Raw genomic sequence first — 27,064 nt, 5'->3', positions numbered from 1 at the left:
AGAAAAGATTCAGAAGTGTCAGGATTCTGAGTACACATGACGTCCAGGCTGGATTTCGTGTGTATTCATTATCAGGACACTGTAGTAATGTTAGGGTTTGTGTATGTAGCTGCACATAGTGATATAACTATATCGCTAGTGCAGTGTAAATGAATGGAGAGGAGTGCATGATGCCGATTGGTCAGCATCATGCACTCCTCTGTACAACGCCCACTTGGTCGAAAGTAAAAGTACGCCACTTGGGCATTAAGAAAGCTCATTAGCATAAACCAAAATCGCTCCTAACATTGTGAAAAAAGATCGTTTTTTTTAAATAAAAAGCATTACTGTCACCTACATTATAGCGCCGATCTCCTTATGTAGGAGATAGGACACTTATAATGTGGTGACAGAGTCTCTTTAACTATAAAAATATTAAAAAGCAATGCCGGAATTTCTGTTTTTTGGTCACTTTGCCCAACAAAAATTTAAATAAAAAGTGATCAAAAAGTCGCATGTATCCAAAAATGGTATCTACAAAAACTATAGCTCATCTCGCAAAAAGCCCTCATACAGCTACGTCAACGAAAAAATGAAAAGGTTATGGTTCTCACAAAATGGCGACAGAAAAAATACATTATTTATACAAAAGTAATTTTTTATTTTCCAAAAAGTTGTAAAACATAACGTGCTATGAATTTGATACCGCCGGAATCATTCTCACCCGCGGAAAATAAACTTAATATGTAATTTATAACGCATGGTGAACGCAGTATAAAAAGAAACCTAAAAACTATGCCAGAATAGCAGTTTTTTGTTCACCTTGCCCCCCAAAAATAGGATAAAAAGTGATCAAAAAGTCGCATGTACCCCAAAATGGTACCAATAAAAACTACAGCTCGTCCCGCAAAAAACAGCCCTCATACCACTACGTCTATGAAAAAATAAAATTTGTTAAGGCTCCAATAAGTCAGGAAGAAAAAAATATGCAGTAGTGCAAGCCCGAGGGGAACATTTCTCCTGTTTCAAGCCTCGATTTATCAAGGCCCTAAAATCAGGGAACCAGAAAGGGGAGGACCAAAACATATCTGCTGGAAGCGAGGGTGCCCATATTATACCAGGACAACACTTTCCCAGCAAAATTCCCCAAACTGCAAAGGTGCGGAGTCTGGACCAAAAGGGGATAAGAACAGACACTGTTTCAGTACGACACTGGCCTGTGCAGAAAGGATTGCTTCACAGAGTAGCACACATCTATGGATTATTTTTTTTACCCCATTACTATACCACCTGACTATGCCCCCGATGTACTCTGCCCGTCCGACACGTACCCCCACATTATAAACTGAAATACCAGTAATACCCCAAACAAAACTACCAAGCAAAATCCACGCTCCAAAAGCCAAATGTTGCTCCCTCCCTTCTGAGCCCTACAGTGTGCCCAAACAGCTGTTTACTTCCCCATATATGGCATCGCCATACCCGGGAGAACCCTTTTAACAATTTTTGCGGTGTGTGTCTTCAGTGGCACGAGCTGGGCACAACATATTTGCCACTGAAATGGCATATCTGGGGGAAAAAAAAAATCAAAATTTTTACTTTTCACCATCCTCAGCGCATTCATTTATGGAAAAGACCTGAGGGGTGAAAATGCTCACTACACCCCTTAATAAATGCCTTGAGGGGTGTAGTTTCCAAAATGCGGTCACTTCTCAGGGGTTTCTTTTATTTCACATCTGAGCCACTGCAATTGTGACCCAATACTTTGTAAATTGCCAAATTAGGCCTCAATTTGACATCGTACTCTTTCAATCCTGAGCCCTGTCAAATGTCCAGGCAAAAGATTAGGGCCACATGTTTGGAGTTTCTAAAACCGGGAAACACAGCATAATAACTAGAGAGCTGTCTTGTTATGGTGGCACAAGCTGGGCACCACATATTGGCATATCTATGGAAAAAAAAATCCCATTTTCCTTATCCAACATCGTGTGCACACTAATTTTTGGAAAACACCTGCGGGGTTAACATGCTCACTACACCCCTAGGTGAATACCTTGAGGGGTATAGTCTCCAAAATAGGGTCACTTCTGGGGGATTTCCACTGTTTTGGTCACACAGGGGTTTAGCAAAGGCAACATAGCACCCAGAAACCAATTCTGCAAAATCTGCACTCCAAAAGCCAAATGGCGCTCCTTCCCCTTTGAGCCCTACTGTGTGCCCAAACAGCAGTTTATGACCACGTGGGGTATTGCCGTACTCGGGAGAAATTGCTTTACAAATGTTGGTGCTTTTTCTCCTTTTATTTGTTGAGAAAATTAGAAACTTTTAGCTAAAGCTACACTACCGGTCAAAAGTTTGGGGTCACCCAGACAATTTTGTGTTTTCTATGAAAACTCACACTTATATTTATCAAATGAGTTGCAAAATGACTAGAAAATATAGTCAAGACATTGACAAGGTTAGAAATAATGATTTTTATTTGAAATAATAATTTTCTCCTTCAAATTTTGCTTTCGTCAAAGAATGCTCCATTTGCAGCAATTACAGCATTGCAGACCTTTGGCATTCTAGCTGTTAATTTGCTGAGGTAATCGGGAGAAATTTCACCCCATGCTTCCAGAAGCCCCTCCCACAAGTTGGATTGGCTTGATGGGCACTTCTTGCGTACCATACGGTCAAGCTGCTCCCACAACAGCTCTATGGGGTTGAGATCTGGTGACTGCGCTGGCCACTCCATTACAGATAGAATACCAGCTGCCTGCTTCTTTCCTAAATAGTTCTTGCATAATTTGGAGGTGTGCTTTGGGTCATTGTCCTGTTGTAGGATGAAATTGGCTCCAATCAAGCGCTGTCCACAGGGTATGGCATGGCGTTGCAAAATGGAGTGATAGCCTTCCTTATTAAAAATCCCTTTTACCTTGTACAAATCTCCCACTTTACCAGAACCAAAGCAACCCCAGACCATCACATTACCTCCACCATGCTTGACAGATGGCGTCAGGCACTCTTCCAGCATCTTTTCAGTTGTTCTGCGTCTCACAAATGTTCTTCTGTGTGATCCAAACACCTCAAACTTCGATTCGTCTGTCCATAACACTTTTTTCCAATCTGTGTGTGTGCTTTTGCCCATATTAATCTTTTCCTTTTATTAGCCAGTCTCAGATATGGCTTTTTCTTTGCCACTCTGCCCTGAAGGCCAGCATCCCGGAGTCGCCTCTTCACTGTAGACGTTTACACTGGCGTTTTGCGGGTACTATTTAATGAAGCTGCCAGTTGAGGACCTGTGAGGTGTCTATTTCTCAAACTAGAGACTCTAATGTACTTGTCTTGTTGCTCAGTTGTGCAGCAGGGCCTCCCACTTCTCTTTCTACTCTGGTTAGAGCCTGTGTGTGCTGTCCTCTGAAGGGAGTAGTACACACCGTTGTAGAAAATCTTCAGTTTTTTGGCAATTTCTCGCATGGAATAGCCTTCATTTCTAAGAACAAGAATAGTCTGTCGAGTTTCACATGAAAGCTCTCTTTTTCTAGCCATTTTGAGAGTTTAATCGAACCCACAAATGTAATGCTCCAGATTCTCAACTAGCTCAATGGAAGGTCAGTTTTATATCTCCTCTAAACAGCAAAACTGTTTACAGCGGTGCTAACCTAATTGCACAAGGGTTTTCAAGTGTTTTCTAATCATCCATTAGCCTTCTAACACAGTTAGCAAACACAATGTACCATTAGAACACTGGAGTGATGGTTGCTGGAAATGGGCCTCTATACACCTATGTAGATATTGCATTAAAAACCAGACATTTGCAGCTAGAATAGTCATTTAGCACATTAACAATGTATAGAGTGTATTTCTGATTAATTTTATGTTATCTTCATTGAAAAAACATGTGCTTTTCTTTCAAAAATAAGGAAATTTCTAAGTGACCCTAAACTTTTGAACGGTAGTGTACGTCTTATTGAAGAAAAAGGATTTTTTTCATTTTCACTTCTCAATTCTAATAAAGTATATGAAACACCTTTGAGGTAAAAAATGCTCACTACACCCCTGAATGAATTCCTCAAGGGGTGTAGTTTCGTAAATGGAGTCACTTTTGGGTAGTTTCCACTGTACTGGTACCTCAGGGACTTTGCAAAAGCGACATGGTGCCAAGAAACCAATCCAGCAAAATCTGTACTCCAAAAGCCAAATGGCGCTCCTTCTCTTCTGAGCCTTGCCATGTGCCCAAACAGCAGTTTATGCCCACGTATGGGGTATTTCCGTACTCCAGGGAAGTTGTTTTACGAATGTCAGGGGGCTTTTATTTTCTTTATTCCTTGTGGACATAGTTGTTTTTTTTTTTAACATCTTATTGCTAAATATGAAAATTTCATTTTCACGTCCATATTATAATAAAATCTATGAAACACCTGTGGGATCAAAATGCTGACTACACCCATAGATGAATTCCTTGTGGGGTGTAGTTTCCAAAATGGGGTCTATTTGGGGTGTTCCCTTTGTTTTGGCATCACAAGACCTTTTCAAACCTGACATGGTGCCTAAAATATATTCTAATAAAAAGAATGCCCAAAATCCACTAAGTGCTCCTTTGCTTCTGAGGCCTTTGCTTCTGTAAATTAGCACGCTAGGGCCACATGTGGTATAATTCTAATAACTGCAGAATCTGGGCAATAAATATTGAGTTGCGTTTCTCTGGTAAAACCTTCTGTAAATTTGTAAATTTCACCTTCACTTTAATTCTTATTAAACGCCTAAAGGGTTAAGAAACGTTCTAAATGCTCTTTTGGATACTTTGAGGGGTGCAGTTTTTTAAATGGGGGTAATTTATGGGGGTTTGTATTGTATAGGCCCCTCAAAGCCACTTCACATTTGAACTGGTGCTTGTAAAAATAGCCTTTTGAAATTTTCTTGAAACTGTGAGATATCTCTGCTAAACTTCTAAGCCTTGTAACGTCCTAGAAAAATAGAAGGATGTTCAAAAAAACTGCAAACATAGAGTAGACATATGGGAAATGTTAATTAGCAACTATTTTGTGTGGCATTATGATTTGTTTTTTTACAAGCAGATACATTTAAATTTTGAAAAATGCGCATTTTTTCTTAATTTTCATGTTTTTCCACAATTAAATACTGAATATATCGATCTTATTTTACCACTTACTTAAAGTACAACGTGTCACGAGAAAAGAATCTCAGAATCGCTTAGATTTGAAAAATAGGGCTCGGTCAAAAGTGGCTGCAGCGGGAAGGGGTTAATTACCTTTCCTACAGAGGTGTGTCTTGACACACAGTCTCGACAACCAAGTTACACTTCGTGTGAGATTGTTAAAATTTGCAGTTTTTAACAATGCATCACAAGACCTAACAAAATTATAAAACAATTAGGTATTTATTCTACTTTTTGCAAGCCAGAACATTACTGATATCTTAGAGTGGGCATCATTAGTGTAAAATTACGTGATGACTGGAATTACCCTTTAACTCCTTAATGACCAGGCCATTTTGCGCGTTAATGACCAAGGATTATTTTTTGTTTTATCACGGTCGCATTCCAAGAGTCGTAACTTTTTTCCGTCTACATAGCCGTATAAGGGCTTGTTTTTTGCGGGGCGAGTTGTATTTTGTAATTTGTACCATTTTTAGATGCTTATAATATATCGATTAACTTTATTTTAGGAGAGAATTGAAAATAAGCAGCTATTCCAGCATTGATGTTCACGTTATAAATTTACGCCGTTTACTATGCAGCGTAAATAACATGTTAACTTTATTCTATGGGTCGGCACGATTACGGGGATACCAAATATGTAAAGGTTTTATATGTTTTCCTACGTTTGAACAATAAAAATCCTTTTAGAAAAAATTACTTGTTTTTGCATCGCCGCATTCCAAGAGCCGTAATTTTTTTATTTTTCCGTCAATGTGGCCATATGTGGGCTTGATTTTTGCGGGCCAATGTGTAGTTTTCATTAGTACTATTTTGGGGTACATAGGTCTTATAGATTAACTTTTATTTAATTTTTTATGGGGGGATTGGGAGAAAAAAGACAATTTTGCCGTTTTTTTTGCGTTTTTTTTGGACGCTTTTCATCCGGCAGTTTAATGTGTTCATTTTATTGTTCAAGTTGTTACGATCGCGGGGATACCATATATGTGTATGTGTTATTTGTTTTGGCACGTTTACTAAATAAAACCACTTTTTGGGCAAAAAAAAGTAGTTTTATTTGATTTTGACCCCCAAAATTTTTTCCCACAAACTTTATTTAACTGCTTTACATTTTTTTTTTTTAGTCCCACCAGGGGACTCCACTATGCGATCTGCTGATCGCATATATATAATTCTTTGGTATACTTTTATACTATTAAGCCATGCCTCCTAACAGGCATTTGCTGAAGACAGACCTGGGGGTCTTTGTTAGGCCCCCGGCTGCCATGGTAACCCGACGGCGCCCCACGATTTCTTTGCGGGGGCGCCGATGGGGTGACAGAGGGAGCTCCCTCCCTCTGTCAAACACATTAGATGTCGCTGTCGATATGACAGCGGCATTTAATGGGTTAGACTGCCGGAATCAGAGCGCGCTTCGATTCCGGCAGTTGCAGCAGTGCTCCTGCCGCTGATCGCGTGGGTACACTGTCAGTACCCGCGCGATCACAGGACGCATATATCCGTCCTCCTGCGCGAATTAGCAGCTGCAGAGGACGGATATATCTGTCCTTCAGCGTCAACAGGTTAAAGGGGGAACCCAGTGAAATCTATTACTAAAAATCTAACACAATATTCTACACAATGGACCTTTGTTATGAATGGGTTTATTCCACTTACAGGGTTTTTCCCAGAATCACCAATTATCACATATCCACAGGAGAGAGGTGATAATTGTTTAAAGGTTAAGGGCCCTGTCGATCGTCAGAACGGGTGTTCTGAATCCCCTATTGGTTGAGTATGTACGCTGCCGCTCCATTCAAAGTCTATTGGAATGACGGAAACAGCAGAGTACTGCGATCGGCTGTTTTCTTCAGTCCAATAAACAATTGGAGTGACCGGTGCATGCTCGGCTGTCACTCCATTCAAGCTCCACCTCACTTTGGGGAGGGGAGGATGTTTGTTGTTGTTACTTTGCAGGTCATATTATCCTAGTAAATCTGTAGTCCATTCACTGTAAAGCAGAAAAGAAAACTTTTTGCACAAAATGTGAATGTACAATCTAATTATAATTGCTAATTATTTTTTGGCATATTAGTGTTTTTCCCCCAGATCTGATCAGTAGAAAACGTGTGAAGATGTTGCTTTGTATCAGTGTTTAGTATATTTTTATTTTTACCAAAAAAGGTTAAAATCTAGAAATAATCTATACATTTATGGTCCTAACATCTGTGCAGCAGTAGTTGTCTGTCATGCATGAATACATTAAATGAGTCTTAAATACAGTACATAAAAGTTCTGTCTCAGAGGCTTTACTTTCTTGCTTGGAATTTCTGTAGAACTGGATCAAAAAACTCCTTTTAGGAAGGGTAATTTGCAGAATACATTGCAACAGAAGCCTAAATTAGGTTTTATATAAATAGTTGTAAGATAAATCAACAAAATAAGGACAGTAGGGTTTGTTTTCCAGGAATGGAATGGTTCAGAATGTGCTGATGTCTGAAAATGGCTTTGGTTTTTTCCCCATATAATGTTGTGCACTAGTCGGTTATAGTTACATTAACCTCTTAGAATTTAGCTTAAAAATGAGTACTGTGTTTTTATCCTGAGGTTACACGGCTGAAAGTCGCAGCAACGATACCACTTCAATTCTTGTTCTTTCAACTATGGCAAATATTCTGAAAAGTTCTCGTTGTGTATCCTTAGTCTTAGTCATTGACTGATTCTGTTCAATGCAGTCTCATTCTGACTTTGACATAATTATCATTGTTTATATATTGTACCATCAGGTTAGGGTGAGCGATTAATTAAATTAATTTAGTTAATTTGCCATTAGTGCCAATCAAAATTTGGTTTTACTACGGAATCGTGAAATCGAATTATCTTACTGCCCTTAGAAGAGGGAGAGACATTCTGCAGTGCATGGAGCACACACGCTCTGGCGCCCCCAGCACACACCACCATTTAGACCCTCCCCCTGCAGCATCATAGTGGCATTGCGGGCAGCAGGGATACGTCTGTTTTTAGCCATCTCACATCCTGTATAGTTATTCCTACACAAGATATAAAGGAAGGGGCTATCTCTCACGTCCTGTGTAATTTCTCATGCACAGGACTTTAACTTACAGCGAAAAAACACTGCAGCGGATTCTAGACATTCAGCAGATTTTTAAATCCGCACCATACCCTATCTGTTGGTGAAATGCCGCCGATTAAAATCCACAGCTGTATCTGCACCAAAATCTACATTTTTATGAGGATTTTGGTGTGGATTTGTAGACTGGCTTACCATATTTACGCTATGTGTGAACAGCGCCTGTGCAATGTAAAGGGTGAAAGCCGCAGCAAAATAGTGCCAAAATTCACATGTAACACAGGGATTTTGCTGAAGATTTGTTACGGATATCGGTTAAATAAACGGCAGAAAATATCTGCCATGTCTGGCCTTAGGAGGAATTAACTGGCATAGTTGATACAATTACCTCATCTTGGCTGTCCTATTTTATTACATTGTACTTTGCTTTTTTGTTTTAGGCTGTGAATATTGTTGAATATTCTTCTGATGATCCACCTGATGAACCTACTGTTCCAACTACCAAGGCAGACCTGTCAGTAGCTGATGAAGATGGTATGCACACGGGTGGGAAGTCAGCAAGTGACTGGGTGAAAACTGCACAGGTTCTGCTCAAAACACCAGAAAAAAAAGCAGATTCAAACTTCAAGACACCAGAGGACTCGGCCAAGAAGAAAAAACGCTTCCTTAGGTTAAGATTTTTATTTTTTATTTTTTTTCTAACTGCTAAGTTGCATTTAATGTATTAACATTGTGAAAACGGTCAGCGGCGGGTATAGATATAAATCAGACTATACTACCAAACTAATTTAGCTGTCCAGAAATGCTCATCTTATTACAATGTATTATCATTATAGATTGTTAGGCCCCCCTCACATATGTCCGGTGATAGTTTTGTTTCCCTCAGAAGTGGTACAGAAACGCTCGAGGGATACTGATGCCAGATCCCATGCTTTCCTATGGGATCAAGTGGTGTGGGATGATTGTGCGATGCCTCCTGTTCGTCGACGTGCCAATTATTACCACTTGTCGCAAACTGGGAGGGACAGTGTAGCGTCCATGGCCACGGGCCGTCGGGTTTACTCACCTCCCGACGCCCGCAGCCATGATCCGTGAGTGCTGGTCCCTATCTCCTTCCTAGGAGACACCAGCGCTCACTTCCTCTCCGTTCTGCTGTGTCCCGTAGGGTGCGCGCGCACGCTCGTGCCCGTTCTTAAAGGGCCAGCGCGCACATCAGGAAGTCATCATCAACGCCACATGATTTCCTGATCTATAAGAAGACCCCAGCCCTTCTGATCCTTGCCTGAGTGTTGTTAGTTTATCCCAGTCTGTCTTGCAAATGGTCCCTTAGTGTTTCCCATTCCAGTTGTTCCCCGTGCCCTGTTACCTGTTCCTGTATCCCGTGCTGTTCTTGTTCCTGCGCCTACTAGTGTTGGAGTCGTGTCTACTGAACCTGCTGTCGTTTGCCGCGTCCAGTGTCTTCTGCCGCGTCCAGTGTCTTCTGCCGCGTCCAGTGTCTTCTGCCGCGTCCAGTGACTTCAGCCACGTGCAGTGTCTTCTGCCACATCGAATACTGCCTGCCATGTCTGGCGCTACCTGCTGAAGCCACAGCCACCGTCTGGGCTAGTTCAGGTACCCAAACCTTACTATCTACTATTGACTTTCGTATAGACTGTGACCTGGTCAGCTGCCTCTCCGCTACGGTGGAGCGGCCTAGTGGGCCCACATACCCTGTGACCGTGACAGACAGCATCCTTAAAATGAGAGATCTTGGTTTTATCAGTCCGGCAGATCGCTACGCGCCTTTGCCAAGATGTCAGCACTGTTCATTCTGGGTGTCCCGGAGGTGGGGAGAACAGCAACAAACGGGAATGACAGCAAAAGGTGCATGGAGGTTAGCCTCTACACAGATGGATCGTCTGGTTGGAAGAAAGGCACGTAGTGTTCCATTCTGTACTGCAAGTGAAAGTGGACATCACATCCCATCCTAGGGCGGCAACTAGTGTCGACCCAATCACAAACCATCAGAAGGCATTTGCACGACATTGGGCTACGAGCCAGATGTCCTACTACATGTTTTTCATTGACCACACGTCACCGCTCTCAAAGGCTATCATGGTGCACAGCAAGGCTGGAATAGTGGCTGGAATGGAGGTGTATCCTCTTCAGCGATGAGCTTTTGTCTCGGATGCAATGAAAGCCTGAAATTGGTCTGGAGAACACGTGGGCAAAGCCATGAAGAGGCCTTCACAAGTGAACGTCACACCGGTTCTAATCCCAGGATTATGGTGTGGGGTGGTGTTGGGGTGTGGGTATTGGTGTCATATGTAGCCCTTACTCAGGATTTGGCAAACAATGCTCGTATTTATTTTTAGCAAATACAGAACAAAAGTAAAACCACAACAAAAAGCAGGGAAATTAGGGGTTAAATTGCAGCTACCTTAGTGTCAAGCTGCACCCCAATCCTCATATGCTTTGACCTGAACCTGTCCCACCCTCCTCTGGATGCACTTAAATACATAATATTCTACTTCCAGGAATTCTACAGTCTTCTGTCTGGAATTTTGGATGGAAAAAACGCAGAAGAATTCAGTAGCAGCATAGTGGGTGAGATATAACAAATCTCATCCACATGCTGCATAAAAATTCAGAGCAGAAATTGACCTGCGGTGCGTAATTTTCGGACCGCAGCATGTCAATTCCTGCTGCGTAATGTGGATAGAATTGCTTTGTGTTTCAGAGGAGATGTCACCATCTCCTTGCATTGGGAAAAATGCAGCAAATTGTGCATTTTTGCGGCAGGGGAATGTCTGCGTTTTTCAACGGAATTGCTGTAGAAATTTTCTGCAGCAATTTCGTTGTGTGTGGACAAACCCTTAAAGGGACACACACATTTGTGTGTTAAATTTCAAAACATACACATTATACATAAACACTTTTTTATTATACATATTCCATACTGCCTGTCTCCTTTTAAAATGAAAAGGGGCTTACAATCTCTATACAGATGGCCAAATCATACAAAAGAAGGATACATATAGTTTGTTTGGCTGCAGCTCTGCCCTACCTGGCATTAATCAAGTGCATTCTCTATAAACCCAGCACCCCCTCTATTCAGGTTTAGTCACATGCGGGTAATGCTGTGTGTTAGTGGGGAATGTTGAACCAGTTTGTCTGTAGAAATAATAGTGGACAGAGACAAAGATTTTGCTGACCAGCAGGTGAAAGAGCAGAGCGAGAGAGATAGACATACACAGACAAGCTAATTCACTATTCACCCCTCAATAGGTGGCATAATGTACAGTAGCCGGACCCCTCTAGTCTTCATTTCAGGTACACTGAGCTCGGCGTTACATTGATTTGGTCGTGGAACCAGTGGCACGGCCATTTCTCCAAATTGTCCCACAAGCTGCTTTTCAACAGGACAATGCCAGGCACTCTTGTTACTGTGAGCAGCCTGCGTGGCCTAAACATGCTACCATAGCCTGCAGCGTCTCTGGACTTATCTCCAATCGAGCACATCTGGGACGTTATTGATCGGCAATTGCAAAGGGAGCTGCCAGCAGCCAATCTTGATGATTTGCGTGCCCAAGTGCATTCAGCGTGGCATAACATTCCTCAAACAACCATTGATAACCTCATTGATAGCATGCCAAGGCGTGTAAGTGCGTGTATTTCTGCACGTGGCGTTCATACCCGGTACTGAATAAATCAAGATGTTTGGAATATATTGTTTAAATTTTTTCATTAACATGTCTATAGATCCTGTGATTTTCATAATTGTAAAACTTTTTCTTGTCGGTTTTGCAATTTCATTGTTGAGGAGTGTGTATGTGTAGACCCTAAACAAAAAATCTCTGGCTTCATTCATGTCAGTCAGTTTCTCCAAGATATCAGGGATGCTGACTACAGTAGCTGAAAGATATAACTGTATTTGAATGTGCTGTAGCTGCATATATATATATTGACCGCTGAAAAATACCTGCAAAAAATCAGCTATAATTTAAAACATTTAAAGAAAACGTCCGCTCATTTATTTACTTATCTAAGGCCTCATGCACACTTCCATCACCGCTTTCTCGGCCGTTTTTGGCGTTTCCGTGTGCACTCCATTTCCATTCCGTGTTTCCGTTTTACACGGGCGTTTTGCTTCCGTTTGGCTTCCGTTTTTCCGTTTAAAAAACGGATGGGAACTTCATTTGAACCTGTCAAATGTCCCAGGAAACACCCATAGAAAGTTTACAAGAAGTTTTTGGTGCTGTTTTCTGTAGCTTTCAGAGCATAGAGAACAGTTTGAGATTACTCTGCTTGGCTTACTTTGGTTTTTTGGGTGTTTTGGAGTGAAAATATGAGCCTATCTTCAGGAATGAATGTTTACTGGAGTCTGTGAGTCTGTGAACTTTTGCTCACCCAGCCGTTGCTATGGCAACGGATCCATCAAAAACGGACGGCACACGGAAGCCTTCCGTGTGCCATCCGTTTTTTTCACTGACCCATTGACTTCTATGGGCCACACGGTCACTGAATCACTGAGCAAAGTAGGACATGCTCTACTTTGCACGGAACGGAACAATGGATCCGTTTAAATAACTGAAGTGTGCATGGGGCCATTGAAATGAATGGGTTCAGGGTGCCATCAGTGACAAAAACGGATAGCACCCTGAAGGAAAAAACTGAAGTGTGCATGAGGCCATTGAAATGAATGGGTTCAGGGTGCCATCAGTGACAAAAACGGATAGCACCCTGAAGGAAAAAACTGAAGTGTGCATGAGGCCTTAATGTTCCAACTACTGTGCTGATTCATTTTTGAATTTATCTCTATACTGTATTTGTCAGAGTTCTGTTTTTCTAAAACCAAGATCCAAATCCCCTGTTTAAGGCCTAATGCACACGACTGTCGTTTTCATACTTAGGCCCAGTTTTCGCACTGTTTTTGATGCAAAAAACCGCGCCAAAAAACGGGGGCGAAATAGTCTCTCATTGATTTCAGTCGGAGGCGGAGACTTTTTCTTTTCCTGCTGGAGGAGAAAAACGCTCGCAGGAAAAAAAGCGACATTCTCTTTCTTCCTGTGGTTCCGTCTTTGACTTACCATTGAAATCAATGGGAGGCAGAGAAATAGTTTTTGCGAGCGCCGCTCAATGGCCATGGCCGAATAACGCAGCAAAAAACGTGGTAATGAAAGTGCAGGCAGGTCAAAATCTGCCTGCATAAAACTCTGTGTGAACATACCCTTACACATTTATATCTATCGGGCATGGACACCTTCCCGTATATTTATGGGTCTGTGTACACTCCGTAGAAATGAGCCACAAAAAATAGGACTTTATTTTTCGCATTTACCGATTTTGCTCCTATACTTATTACTGTGAGCACAGTCCGCAAATGTGAGTGACACTCCGCGACCCGTCCGTGCAGTATTTACTGACCATAAATACTGCACAGACGTGTGCATTGGGCCTAAAAGATAACATGCTGGCTGCCTGGAGCGACCACTAGAGGGAGCTGCCTGCATACTGTTTGTACATTGAACCTAAAGGGACACTCCGGTCAAAACGACAACTTTCCTCTGTGTACCTTTATGGTATTCCACGTGTCAGTCTCGCACCTGTTATTTTTTTGCTGCTTCTATCTCTATATATTAGACTGGGATGGTTGCTTAGCAGCAGTGTGAATCAGGCTCGGTGACACGCTTTCTCTACTTGATTCTATGGAGATCTAGGTGTCACCCATCACAGGCTTCAGCAGTTCCTGTACCAAACTAGATTTGCACAGGAGGGGGGGGGGGACAGAAACTTATATCATCAGCTACCACTGATACTTAGACAGGTTGCTGTCACACAGGTATAATGTAGACGAATATAGTGCAGCCGCCCTGTCTGTATACTTACGCCTCATTCGCACGACAGGGTCCGAGTGTCGGCCGATAAAATCGTCCGTTTTTCCGGGCCGGTTTGCATCCGTTTTGCATCCGTTCCGGGCCGTGTTGCCATTTTTAACGGCCGATTTTGACCCGTTTTGCATCCGTTTTTTCCCAGTCCGTTTTAAAATCGGATGAGTTTCATTTAAATTTGTTGCCACACACAGCTCTCTGTTGGTAATGCCACCAGCCCCCTGTTGGTAATGCCACCCAGCCCCCTGTTGGTAATGCCACCAGCCCCCTGCAGGTAATGCCACCAGCCCCCTGCAGGTAATGCCACCCAGCCCCCTGCAGGTAATGCCACCCAGCCCCCTGTAGGTAATGCCACCCTGCCCCCTGTAGGTAATGCCACCCTGCCCCCTGTAGGTGATGCCACCCTGCCCCCTGCAGGTGATGCCACCCAGCCCCCTGTTGGTGATGCCACCCAGCCCCCTGTTGGTGATGCCACCCAGCCCCCTGTTGGTGATGCCACCCAGCCCCCTGTTGGTGAATTCACCCAGCCCCCTGTAGGTGATGCCACCCAACCCCCTGTAGGTGATGCCACCCAGCCCCCTGTAGGTGATGCCACCCAGCCCCCTGTAGGTGATGCCACCCAGCCCCCTGTAGGTAATGCCACCCTGCCCCCTGTAGGTAATGCCACCCTGCCCCCTGCAGGTGATGCCACCCTGCCCCCTGCAGGTGATGCCACCCTGCCCCCTGCAGGTGATGCCACCCTGCCCCCTGCAGGTGATGCCACCCAGCCCCCTGTAGGTGAATTCACCCAGCCCCCTGTAGGTGATGCCACCCAGCCCCCTGTAGGTGATGCCACCCAGCCCCCTGTAGGTGATGCCACCCAGCCCCCTGTAGGTGATGCCACCCAGCCCCCTGTAGGTGATGCCACCCAGCCCCCTGTAGGTGATGCCACCCAGTCCCCTGTAGGTGATGCCACCCAGCCCCCTGTAGGTTGCACCCACCCCCACCCCCTTCCAGGAGAAGTCACTGACTTCAATGTCCATATATGGACAGTTTAGTCACTGACTACTCCTGGAGAGTAATCCCCGGCCACAGGGTCGGGGATTCCGCTTCTGAAGTGAGTGACATCGCTGTGTCCATATATGGACAGTGTAGTCACTCACTACTCCTGTAGCGGAATCCCCGGCCATAGAGTCGGGGATTCCGCTGCAGAAGTGAGTGACATCGCTGTGTCCATATATGGACAGTGTAGTCACGCACTTCTCCTGTAGCGGAATCCCCGGCCATAGAGTCGGGGATTCCCCTGCAGAAGTGAATGACTTCGCTGTGTCCATATATGGACAGTGTAGTCACGCACTTCTCCTGTAGCGGAATCCCCAATCCCCGGCCGGGGATTGGGGATTCCGACTCCTACAGGGAGCAAAAAAAGACCCTCCTCCTCCTCCTCACATGCACTCTGCACTGTGAGGAGGAGAGAGAGCGTCCGAGCAACGTAATACATGGCCATCACTCGGGACACATTCCGGTGATGGCAGTGTATTAACCGGCCCCATAGGCTTCTATGGGAGCCGGGCGGCCGGGTAAACGGCCGAAAATAGGGCATGTCCCATTTTTTGACGCCCAGGTTTCCCGGGCCGTCAAAAAATCGGTCGTTTGAATAGCCCCATTAGGGGTCTATTGTTCCTAATGCAGCCGGGTGACGGACGATTTATGAACGGCCGTCACCCGGCCGGGAAACCCTGTCTTGTGAATAAGGGCTTATGGTTTCTCTGCTTATTTAGAGAATATAGGGAGAATGACCCCCAGCATACAGAAATGGTATGGACTTTAGCTGGTCATGTGATGCTGTTCTGAAGCATCATGGGATTGATAGCAATACAGAGAGGAACAGAAAGCTGGGGAAATCTGAGAATCAAGATGGAGGCTTTTTTAAAGCACAGACAAGGTAGCAGTTTAATAAGTAAGTACAGAATATATAAAAGTGTAAGAAGTGGTATACAGTCAGGTGTGGAACGCAGACCTAGAAATTTTTTTGTTACTTCTAGAGGTCTTCTTTAACCCGTTAGTGACCGGCCCATAGTGTTTTTACGTCGGTCACTAACGGGCCTTATTCCGATGCAATAGACTTTTTACGTCGCTGCATCGGAATAAGTAAACAGAGCAGGGAGCAGTCAGATCACCCTGCTCTCAGCTGCCAGAGGTAGCTGAGGGCTGGGGGCGTCCCTGCTTGACCGGGTGAGATCGATATTAGTATCGATCTCACCCGTTTAACCCCTCAGATGTGGTGCACAATAGCGTGCACCGCATCTGAGTGGTTTTGGAGAGGGGGAGGGAGCTCCCTCTCATCCAACTGACACCCGGCGAGTGTCTGTTTCTCCGATGGCAGCCGGGGGCCGAATAAAGGCCCCCAGGTCTGCCTGTGGTGAATGCCTGCTAGGTCATGCCGGAGGCATGTCCTAGCAGATGCCTGTCCGTGTTACACGGACAGGCAGTAATACACTGCAATACAGAAGTATTGCAGTGTATTATAAATGCGATCGGATTATCGCATAGTGAAGTCCCCTAGTGGGACTAGTAAAAAAAGTTAATAAAAAGTGAAAAAAAAAATTAAAATGAAAAACCCACTTTTTTCCCCCTTACAAAACGCTTTATTATTAACAAACAAAGTAAAAAAGTTACACATATTTGGTATCGCCGCGTCTGTAACAACCCCAGCTATAAACTTATTACATCATTTAACCCACACGGTGAACGTCGTAAAAAATAAAATAAAGAAACATGCAAAAATTGCTGTTTTCTTTGAATCCAGTCTTAAAAAAAATGTGATAAAAAGTGATCAAAAAGTCGCATCTACTCCAAAATGGTACCGATAAAAACTACAAGTCGTCCCGCAAAAAAAAGCCCTCCTACAATTGCATCCGCGAAAAAATAAAAATATTACGGCTCTTCAAATATGGAGACACAAAAACAAATAATTTTGAAAAAAAAAGTGTTTTCACTGTGTAAAAGTAGTAAAATATACAAAAACTATACAAATTTGGTATCGTTGTAATCGCAACAACCCGCTGAATAAAGTTATTGTGTTATTTATACCACACGGTAGACGGCGTAAATTTAGGACGCAAAAAAGTGTGGCGAAATTGCTGTTTTTCTTCTATTCCCCCCCCCAAAAAAAGTTAATAAAAGTTAATCAATAAATTCTATGTACCCCAAAATGGTGCTATTAAAAATTACAACTTGTCCCACAATAAACAAGACCTTATACAGCTATGTCGACGCAAAAATAAAAAGTGTATAGCTCTTTGAATGAGACGATGGAAAAAACGTAAAAAATGGCTTGGTCATTAACGTCTAAAATAGGCTGGTCATTAAGGGGTTAAGAATATCACAGTCTGCAGTAAATTCCTAAGCTTCCTTTAGTGGTAGCTGCATGCGGTTATCTTTTAAATCTTTGTCTATGGAAAGAACTTGGAACTCTGTATCAGAAAAATGGCGTTCAGACCACTATAAAGATAAATTATGAAATTAATCAGCTCAGAATATTGGACTTAAAAATGTCATGATGATAAAAGTAACACTTGCTTTAAAATAAAACAACAAATACTACTTTTATTCTCCGAAGCTTAAAATACCAAATGTGCTATTCAGTTTACAGTGTAAAATTAACTTCATATGCTTTCTATTTAATTTTTCTTATTTCCTTATGCATAATAGACAATGACTTTTTTTAGCAAATATATTCCATCTTTATTCTTAAATTATAGGTCAGGATTTTCTCTGCCTGAGAGAACACAGGGAGGGTTTACGCACCAGTGCAGCTGTATTTTCTAAAATCTGGTAGTAACTTCAATATCACATTTGTACTTTCTTGTCCTTTGTGCGATACTGGTCCACTTAGTACTATGGATCTAATTAATGGGCAGCCATAGCAAGAACAGATCAAAAAAACTACAGCTGATCTCCATCTTACAAGGATCCACATATAGCCTAACAGATGTGGGTATTAAAGTCGGTATCTATGTGTCTAAAGTTGAAACCGTAGCTGAGTTTCGTGCAAGTTTTGAACCTCCTACCCGCTAGAGACCATGCCGAGGTACTCTGATCCATTCTTCATATGGACATTGTGTCAACAGACTGAGGCGGTCATGTCATCCAAAGTTACCCAAAGAACACCACTTTTCTGCAGAAAAAGTGGTGGGAAAATTGTATAAATCAACTTCATGTAGTGGAACGTGAAAACTACTTCCTGTTTTTCCAAGGATACAGCTCATTAATATTCATATCTTCACTGCAGGGCCACCTTTTGGTATTACCTCTTGAGCCCAGGAGGAGAACCCTGCAGTGAATAAATGAATATTAATGAGTTGTATCCTCCAACACTCAAGCGATTCTGCTTGATTAACGTTAATACAGTGTCCCGATAATGAATACACATGACCATCCAGCCTGGACGTCATGTGTATTCAGAATCCTGACACTTCTGAATCTTTTCTGTGAGATTCCAGCAACGGAAACGAAATCTCGCGAGATTACGGAGGTAAACGAAATTTCGTTTCCTTTGCTGTAAATCTCACAGAAAAGATTCAGAAGTGTCAGGATTCTGAATACACATGATGTCCAGGCTGGATGGTCATGTGTATTCATTATCGGGACACTGGATTAACGTTAATCAAGCAGAATCGGTGTGTATGTGGCTGCAGATCATGTTCTAGTAAGAACGCGATTCTGCTGTCTAAATGAATGGAGAGGAGTGCATGATGCCGATTGGTCAGCGTCATACACTCCTCTGTACAACGCCCACTTGGTCGAAAGTAAAAATACGCCCACTTGGGCATTAAGCAACTCATTAGCATAAACCAAAATCGCTCCTAACGTTGTGAAAATACATCGTTTTTTAAATAAAAAGCATTACTGTCACCTACATTATAGCGCCCATCTCCTTATGTAGGAGATAAGACACTTATAATGTGGTGACAGAGTCTCTTTAATGAAGGGGAAGGTTGTTTAGTAGCAGGATCTTCTTTTAAATTGTATAAAGTATGGTAATAATACGCAAATGCATTAGCAATTTTTGGCGGTTGTGTAACAAGCGTGCCATCGGGATGATGCATAGTTTCAATTGTAGTAGTGGCTACTTTGTGATTCAACCTTTTCGCCAGTAGGGCCCACACTTTGTCTCCCATATTATAAAAGGGCGCTTTAGTGGCGCAGCAGAGCATGTTCATATTTACACTCCTCAACATTGAAGTCGTAAGGTTATGCAAATCGATGAAGTAGCAGGTGTCATTAAGAACTGCAAATGATCACATTTTCAAGCCCCTAGCTCCAATCTGTAGCATGGAGGAGGGGCATAAAAGCCAGATTGAAAGCAAACTTTTTTTAGCCACATGAAACCTCAAAAATCAGATCAAGTGGTGTGGAATGATTGTACAATGCCTTCTGTTCGCCGACGTGTCAGTTATCACCACTTGCCGCAAATTGAGAGGCACAGAATACTTGAAATGAGAGACTTTCGTTTATCAGTCCAGCAGATCGCTACGTGCCTAGGCAGAGATGTTCGCACTGTTCAACATTGCGTGTCCCAGAGGTTTGGAGAACAAAAACGAATGAGAATGACAGCAAGACGTGCGCAGAAGAGAGCCTCTACACGGATGGATCGTCTGATTGGAAGAATGGCGCGTAGTGTTCCATTTTGTACTGCAAGTAAATTTGAACGTAAAATCTCAAGCCTAGGGCGGCAACAACTGTCGGCACAAACCATCAGAAGGCATTTGCACGACATTGGGCTATGAGCCAGATGCCCTACTACAGGTGTTCCATTGACTACACGCCACTGCTCCCAAAGGCTATCATGGTGCACAACAAAACAGCAATGGAGGCTGGAATGGAGGTCTATCCTCTTCAGTGATGAGTCCTGCTTTTGTCTCGGATGCAACGATAGCCAGAGATTTGTCTGAAGACCACGTAGGCAATGCCTTGAAGAGGCCTTCACAAGGAAACGTCACACGGTCCTACTCCCGGGATTATGGTGTGGGGTGGTATAATGTACTGTAGCTACAACTCTCTAGTCTTCATTTCAGGTACACGAACAGATCGGCTTGCATTAATTTGGTCGTGGAACCAGTGGTACGGCCAATTCTCTAAAGTCTCCCAGAAGCCGTTTTTCAACTGGACAATGCCACGCTGCATGTTGCTCGTGCTACTGTGTGCAGCCTGCGTGGCCTAAACGTGCTACCATGGCCTGCATCGTCTCCGGACTTGTCTCCCATTGAGCACATCTGGGACATGATTGGTCAGAAATTGCAAATGGAGCTGCCTGCAGCCAATCTTAATCATTTGTGTGCCCAAGTGCATTCAGCATGGCATAACATTCCTCAGACAACCATTAAGAACCTTATTGATCGCATGCCAAGGCGTGTAAGTGCATGTATTTCTGCACGTGGCGCTCATACTCGAAACGGAATAAATCAAGATGTTTGGAATAGTTTGTTTTTCATTTGCATATCTTTAAAGGGGTTGGCCAGTTTACAAAAAAATGCTTTAAGTTCGTGTCTTAATGAAAAATAACATACTTACCAATACAACGTCTTCGGCTTTCTTCCCCAGTTACAGCAAGCCACGCCCCCTCATGCAAATTCCTCGTTCACCCGCCGTCACGCCGCCCTCGTCCATGGTAGCACACGGCATGGAGAGTCAGCTCGTCCATGCCTGAATTTCCAAACCATCTTCTGCGCTTGCCCTGGTTTCCTACTTGCCGAGGAACCACGCAAGCGCACTGGACACTATTCATTAAAGCATCTGTGCATGTGCTCTTTTTAAGTTCGTTATGCGCGTGTGTGATCTTCCTGTCAGCTCAGGACGTTTGCACGCGCAGCTGACGAGGAACAGCACTAGAGGGGGAAAAAAAAGATTGTATATAGCTCATATATATATATATATATATATATATATATATATAGTGAAGGAAATAAGTATTTGATCCCTTGCTGATTTTGTAAGACATGAACAGTCTAGAATTTTTAGGCTAGGTTAATTTTACCAGTGAGATATAGATTATATTTTTAATAAAAAACAGAAAATCACATAGTCAAAATTATATATATTTATTTGCATTGTGCACAGAGAAATAAGTATTTGATCCCCTACCAACCATTAAGAGTTCAGCCTCCTCCAGACCAGTTACACGCTCCAAATCAACTTGGTGCCTGCATTAAAGACAGCTGTCTTAAATGGTCACCTGTATAAAAGACTCCTTTCCACAGACTCAATTAATCAGTCTGACTCTAACCTCTACAACATGGGCAAGACCAAAGAGCTTTCTAAGGATGTCAGGGACAAGATCATAGACCTGCACAAGGCAGGAATGGGCTACAAAACCATAAGTAAGATGCTGGGTGAGAAGGAGACAACTGTTGGTGCAATAGTAAGAAAATGGAAGACATACAAAATGACTGTCAGTCGACATCGATCTGGGGCTCCATGCAAAATCTCACCTCGTGGGGTATCCTTGATCCTGAGGAAGGTGAGAGCTCAGCCGAAAACTACACAGGGGGAACTTGTTAATGATCTCAAGTCACCAAGAAAACCATTGGTAACACATTACGCCGTAATGGATTAAAATCCTGCAGTGCATGCAAGTTCCCCCTGCTCAAGAAGGCACATGTACAGGCCCGTCTAAAGTTTGCAAATGAACATCTGGATGATTCTCAGAGTGATTGGGAGAAGGTGCTGTGGTCAGATGAGACGAAAATTGAGCTCTTTGGCATTAACTCAACTCACCGTGTTTGGAGGAAGAGAAATGCTGCCTATGACCCAAAGAACACCGTCACCACTGTCAAGCATGGAGGTGGAAACATTATGTTTTGGGGGTGTTTCTCTGCTAAGGGCACAGGACTACTTCACCACATCAATGGGAGAATGGATGGAGCCATGTACCGTCAAATCCTGAGTGACAACCTCCTTCCCTCCACCAGGACATTAAAAATGGCTCGTGGCTGGGTCTTCCAGCACGACAATGACCCGAAACATACAGCCAAGGCAACAAAGGAGTGGCTCAAAAAGAAGCACATTAAGGTCATGGAGTGGCCTAGCCAGTCTCCAGACCTTAATCCCATCGAAAACTTATGGAGGGAGCTGAAGATCCGAGTTGCCAAGCGACATCTTAATGATTTACAGATGATCTGCAAAGAGGAGTAGGCCAAAATTCCATCTAACGTGTGCAAACCTCATCATCAACTACAAAAAAAACGTCTGACTGCTGTGCTTGCCAACAAGGGTTTTGCCACCAAGTATTAAGTCTTGTTTGCCAAAGGGATCAAATACTTATTTCTCTGTGCACAATGCAAATAATATATATAATTTTGACAATGTGATTTTCTTTTTCTTTTTTTTTTTTTATATAATCTATCTCTCACTGGTAAAATTAACCTAGCCTAAAAATTCGAGACTGTTCATGTCTTTGACAGTGGGCAAACTTACAAAATCAGCAAGGGATTAAATACTTATTTCCTTCACTGTATGTGTGTGTGTGTGTGTGTGTGTGTGTGTGTGTGTGTGTGTGTGTATGTACAGTTTTTATATATCCTATATCTATATATAGATATGAGATAAATATATAGCTCTGTACAGTATATATATATATATATATATATTTCTCAAACACACCCTCCATGACTGCACATCGGAGGTTGAATCTCTACCCCTAACAGGGACAGGAACTCACAAAAGGTTAAATAGCTCCTCCCCACCCCAGTGTTTTTCCTGTTGCTGCTAGGGGCATACAAGAGGTTACTGCTCCTGTAGCAGCAAAGAATTAACAAAAAATTTCCTTCCTTACAGCCTGGTCTTCGGTTCAGTTACCTGTTCCCTATGTCCAGGATAAGACCTCTGGTCTTGTGCCGCCTCTCCTGCGCCTTCGGGTAATGCTGAGGCGGCTGAACAAGCAGGCTCCGGTTCTTCTGTAGCTCCCCAGCCTGGCTTCTCTGCAGACTCCCCTCGATCCTCTCATGCGTTCCACCTTGGAACACTTGCCTTAGTCCTCCAGAGGGAGTTCTAGGAGTGCGTATATGTACTTCTGGTCGTGCGTCCGACGCACTTCCGCTCCGGAGGACTGCACGGATGCAGATTAGAAATTTTACGGCCTTCCTGAACAGGCAACAGCAGGGAACGGGGGGAGGAGTTCATCGGCACGTAGACTTCGCGGTGGATTTAAACACCACCAGACTACAGGAAGATCTCCATCAGGTATGACGTGTAACTATTACCATGATGACCGGAGATCAGGCTGTCAGGCTGTAACCTCTAAGCTAGGTTCCGAACCCGGTGTGCTCCCAGCTCCAGTAAGTAATCTGGCTATGGGTTTATCTGCCCTATACATATTGTGGGTCTTATTTTCCCTTCTTGTTATATGTGTTATAGGACACTCCTAAAGAGCTATCGTCTAAATCTAAAAGGGAGAGTCCATATCCGAAATGTGTGATATGTTGCAAGAAGCTGTCGTCTACTAACAAAAAACCTCTGTCAGCATTGCACAGAGAAAATAATTAGGGAAGAACAGCACTCTTTAATTGATGAAATTAGAGGTATTGTAAAGCAGTAAGTTCAAACCTTCTTAGCTTCCTTTTCCCAAACCTTTGTGCCCTCTGTACCATCACCTGCACCTAAAAAGAGGAAACTGGCTGTAGAAATTGAGTCAGATGAGAGCGACTCATATATTCCTTCTATATCAGAAGATTATTTAGTAGAAGGAGAATTGTCAACCACCCGAATTGAGGAGGTTAAAAAATATTATTTTTTGTGTGAATTTACTGACTAATATCTGCTGTTAGAGCCACGATGAACATAGAAGAATCTCATTCTATACATGATTAAATATTTGCAGGGCTTAGGCCTAGAAGAGGACTAGTTTTTCCCATTCATGAAAACCTAAAAGCTGTTAGAGGAGGAATGGACACACCCTGAGAAAAGGCTATCCCTGCCTCAAGAAATAAGACTGATTCTCTCTTGATGAAGAGGATATTAAAGGTTGGTCAGAGGTGCCCAAAATAAATATATATTCAGGTGGCAAAAGTTGGTAAGAGAAGACCACTTAAAAGAAAGTGCCCCTAGTGAGGATATAATTTCCTCACTACCACTCCTACAGAAAGCTACAGGATTCTTAATTAACTCATCAGCAGAATCAGTCTAGGTGGCAGCCAGAGCTGGCATTCTATCCAATACCACCAGACGTTCTCTGTGGCTTAAGATGTGGATGGGAGATCCACTCTCTAAACAAAAATTATATGCTTTACCCTTCCAGGAAGAATGTCTTTGGTCCTGTCTTGGACACTATATTAGAGAAGACTGTTGACAAGAAAAAGTCCTTGCCAGAGCCAAAAATAACCAGGAAAAAAAACTAATATCCCTTTTATAGCTACAGTCAGGACTATAAAGGGAAGGGAAAGACAGGCACCACAAACCATTGGATCCTGAACACTATTTCAGAGGGTTACAGGATCGAGTTTTCTGCACATCCCACCCAAAAAATAATTGATAAAGGGAATCCAGAAACTACAAGATATGGATGTAGTTTCTCCAGTTCCAATAAAGGAAATAGGGGATGGTCACTATTCTCGACTATTCCTGGAAAAAAACCAACAACCCAATAGGGATTATCGAGTTATAATAAATCTGAAGCCACTGAATCGCTTTATAGTATATCATCGTTTCAAGATAGAATCAATCAGATCATCCATCCCACTAATAGGTCACAACAGCTCTATGGCAACCATCGATCTACAGGACGCCTATTACCATTTCCCAGTACAGCCACAATATAAAAAATTCCTCAGATTTGCCATTCTACAAGATCAAAAGATACTACATGATCAATTCAGGGACCTTCTGTTTCGAATATCTTCGGCACCCCGTATATTCACGAAGATAATGGTGGAGGTAATAATAGCTTTCCTCAGAAAACCGGGTATGAATATAATAACTTATCTAGATGACCTGTTAGTAGTTGCTCCAACGCCATCACTACTTTCCATACAGCTTCATCAGATTTCTCAAACCCTCTTTTCATTTTAGGATGGATTATAAATTAGAAATCCAATGTGTCTCCTTCTCACCGAAGAATATTTCTAGGGTTTTCCTGGATTTACATCAGCAGATGTAATTTCTCCCTCCAGAGAAGAGCTCTATTCTAATCAAGAAGATATCCTTTTTCAGACAAAATCAAGGACATCTATAAGACAAGCAATGTCTATACTGGGGTCCATGACTTCATGCATTCAGGCAATCCCATAGACGCAAGCTCAATCAAGGACGTTGCAGGAGCTAGTCCTTTCAGAGCGGGACAGATCCCCCTTATCTTTAGACAAGAAAATCAGATTGCCCATAGGAGTGAAACATTCACTAAATTGGTGGACACTCCGAATAAATTTAAATCAGGGGTAGCCTGGCATCCTTTCCCTGTGACTGCCATCACCACAGATGCCAGCAAAAGAGGCTGGGCAGCAGTGGTCTCCCACTCATCATTTCAGGGAGTCTGGCCTCAAAACCTGAGACATCACTCATCCAACTTTCTTGAACTCCGAGCAGTCCTGGAAGTATTGAAGGTATCGGAACATCTTACAAAGCGGCTCAAATATAAAAATTTATTCCGACAAAATAACGACAGGGGCCTACTTGGAGGAACAAGGAGGAAAAACCTCCAGATTCTATCAGCCCATATCTTTAACTGGGCAGAACAACATGCCAGATCCATCTCTGCCCTCCACCTAAAGGGATCTCTAAACGTACAGGCAGACTTTCTCAGTCCACAAGAATGGTGCCTAATCAAAGAGATATTCTATCACATCACACAGTTGTGGGGCAGCCCAGAAATATATCTATTTGCGAATCAACAAAACTCCAAAGTGGAAATTTGTTTTTTTTTCACTATATCGAAGAGATACCAGTTTAGGAGTATAAGCCCTGGCTCACAACTGGCATTTCTCCCCAGCCTATGCCTTTTTCCCCCATAGCTCTCCTTCAGAGAATCCTTCAGAAGATCCACAGAGAAAAGTTCACGGTGATCCTAGTAGCTTCTCTATGGCCCAAGAGGGTTTGGTATGGTCTGCTCCACAGCCTACAGATAGCAGAACCCTTGATCCTGCCATCATTTCTGGACCTTCTTTACCAAGGGCCTATCTATCACGAGAACCCTCAAAAATTCCAACTAGCAGCCTGGCTTCTGAGAGCGCAGTCTTAAAAGCTAGAGGTCTATGTGAAGCAGTGGTTAAAACTCTTCTGACAGGCAGAAAGGATGTCACCAATGCTATATATAATAAGGTATGGGAAAAATTCCTGTCCTGGTGCAAGGATGATATCCCTAACTTATGCAATCCAGATATAGCTCAGATCCTAGAATTTTTACAGGCAGGTCTAGGAAAAGGGCTAAGACCTGTTAAGTTAAAAGTCCAGATTTCTGAACTTTATATCTTGACCAAGATTTAGCAAATCACTGTTGGATCAAAAGATTATTTTCTGGGGCCAATAGGTTATCCCTTAGTAAACAGTCTTCCCTTCCCTCGTGAGATCTAAATATTCTCTTAAAAGGTCGAACATCCTCTCTCTTTGAACCCATAGCAGATATCGGAATGAAAAATCTTTCCTGGTAAGCAGCCTTTCTGGATGCTATTACTACGGCTAAAGGGGTAGGCTCTCTCAACGAGTCAACCCTATCTTCAGATTTCAGACGATAGAATCATCCTACGACCTGATCCTACCTTTTTACCTAAAGTAGTTTCCCATTTTCATATGTCACAAGATATTAGACTCCCCTCTTTTTTCCAAGAACTTGAAAACCAAGAGGAAGGGAGTTTCCATACACCAGATGTTAGGAGAACCATACTTGCCTACTTGGCAGCTACAAAAGATTGGAGGATAGATCACAACTTATTTATCCAGCCTTTTGGAGCAAATAAGGGGAAGAAGTCCTCAAAAAGGATTCTTTCCAATTGGATAAAGAAAGCCATCTGTGAG

The 27,064-nt window shown here is 42.9% G+C and overlaps 1 protein-coding gene across 4 annotated transcripts in view; it reads left to right on the top strand.

Moving 5' to 3' along the window:
* Positions 1-27,064, top strand: part of SPIDR (scaffold protein involved in DNA repair) — a 551,620-nt gene that overhangs the window by 101,047 nt on the left and 423,509 nt on the right. For all 4 annotated transcript variants that reach the window (XM_075826268.1, XM_075826266.1, XM_075826267.1 and 1 more), the window contains one exon: positions 8,651-8,880. In XM_075826268.1, coding sequence (XP_075682383.1) covers positions 8,651-8,880 — 230 coding nt within the window. The remainder of the gene's footprint in view (positions 1-8,650; positions 8,881-27,064) is intronic.

This window comes from Rhinoderma darwinii, chromosome 5, assembly GCF_050947455.1.
Source record: "Rhinoderma darwinii isolate aRhiDar2 chromosome 5, aRhiDar2.hap1, whole genome shotgun sequence".
Lineage (NCBI taxonomy): Eukaryota > Metazoa > Chordata > Amphibia > Anura > Rhinodermatidae > Rhinoderma > Rhinoderma darwinii.
The sequence above is the reverse complement of the archived record's forward strand: the minus strand, read 5'-3'. Positions and strand labels throughout refer to the sequence as shown.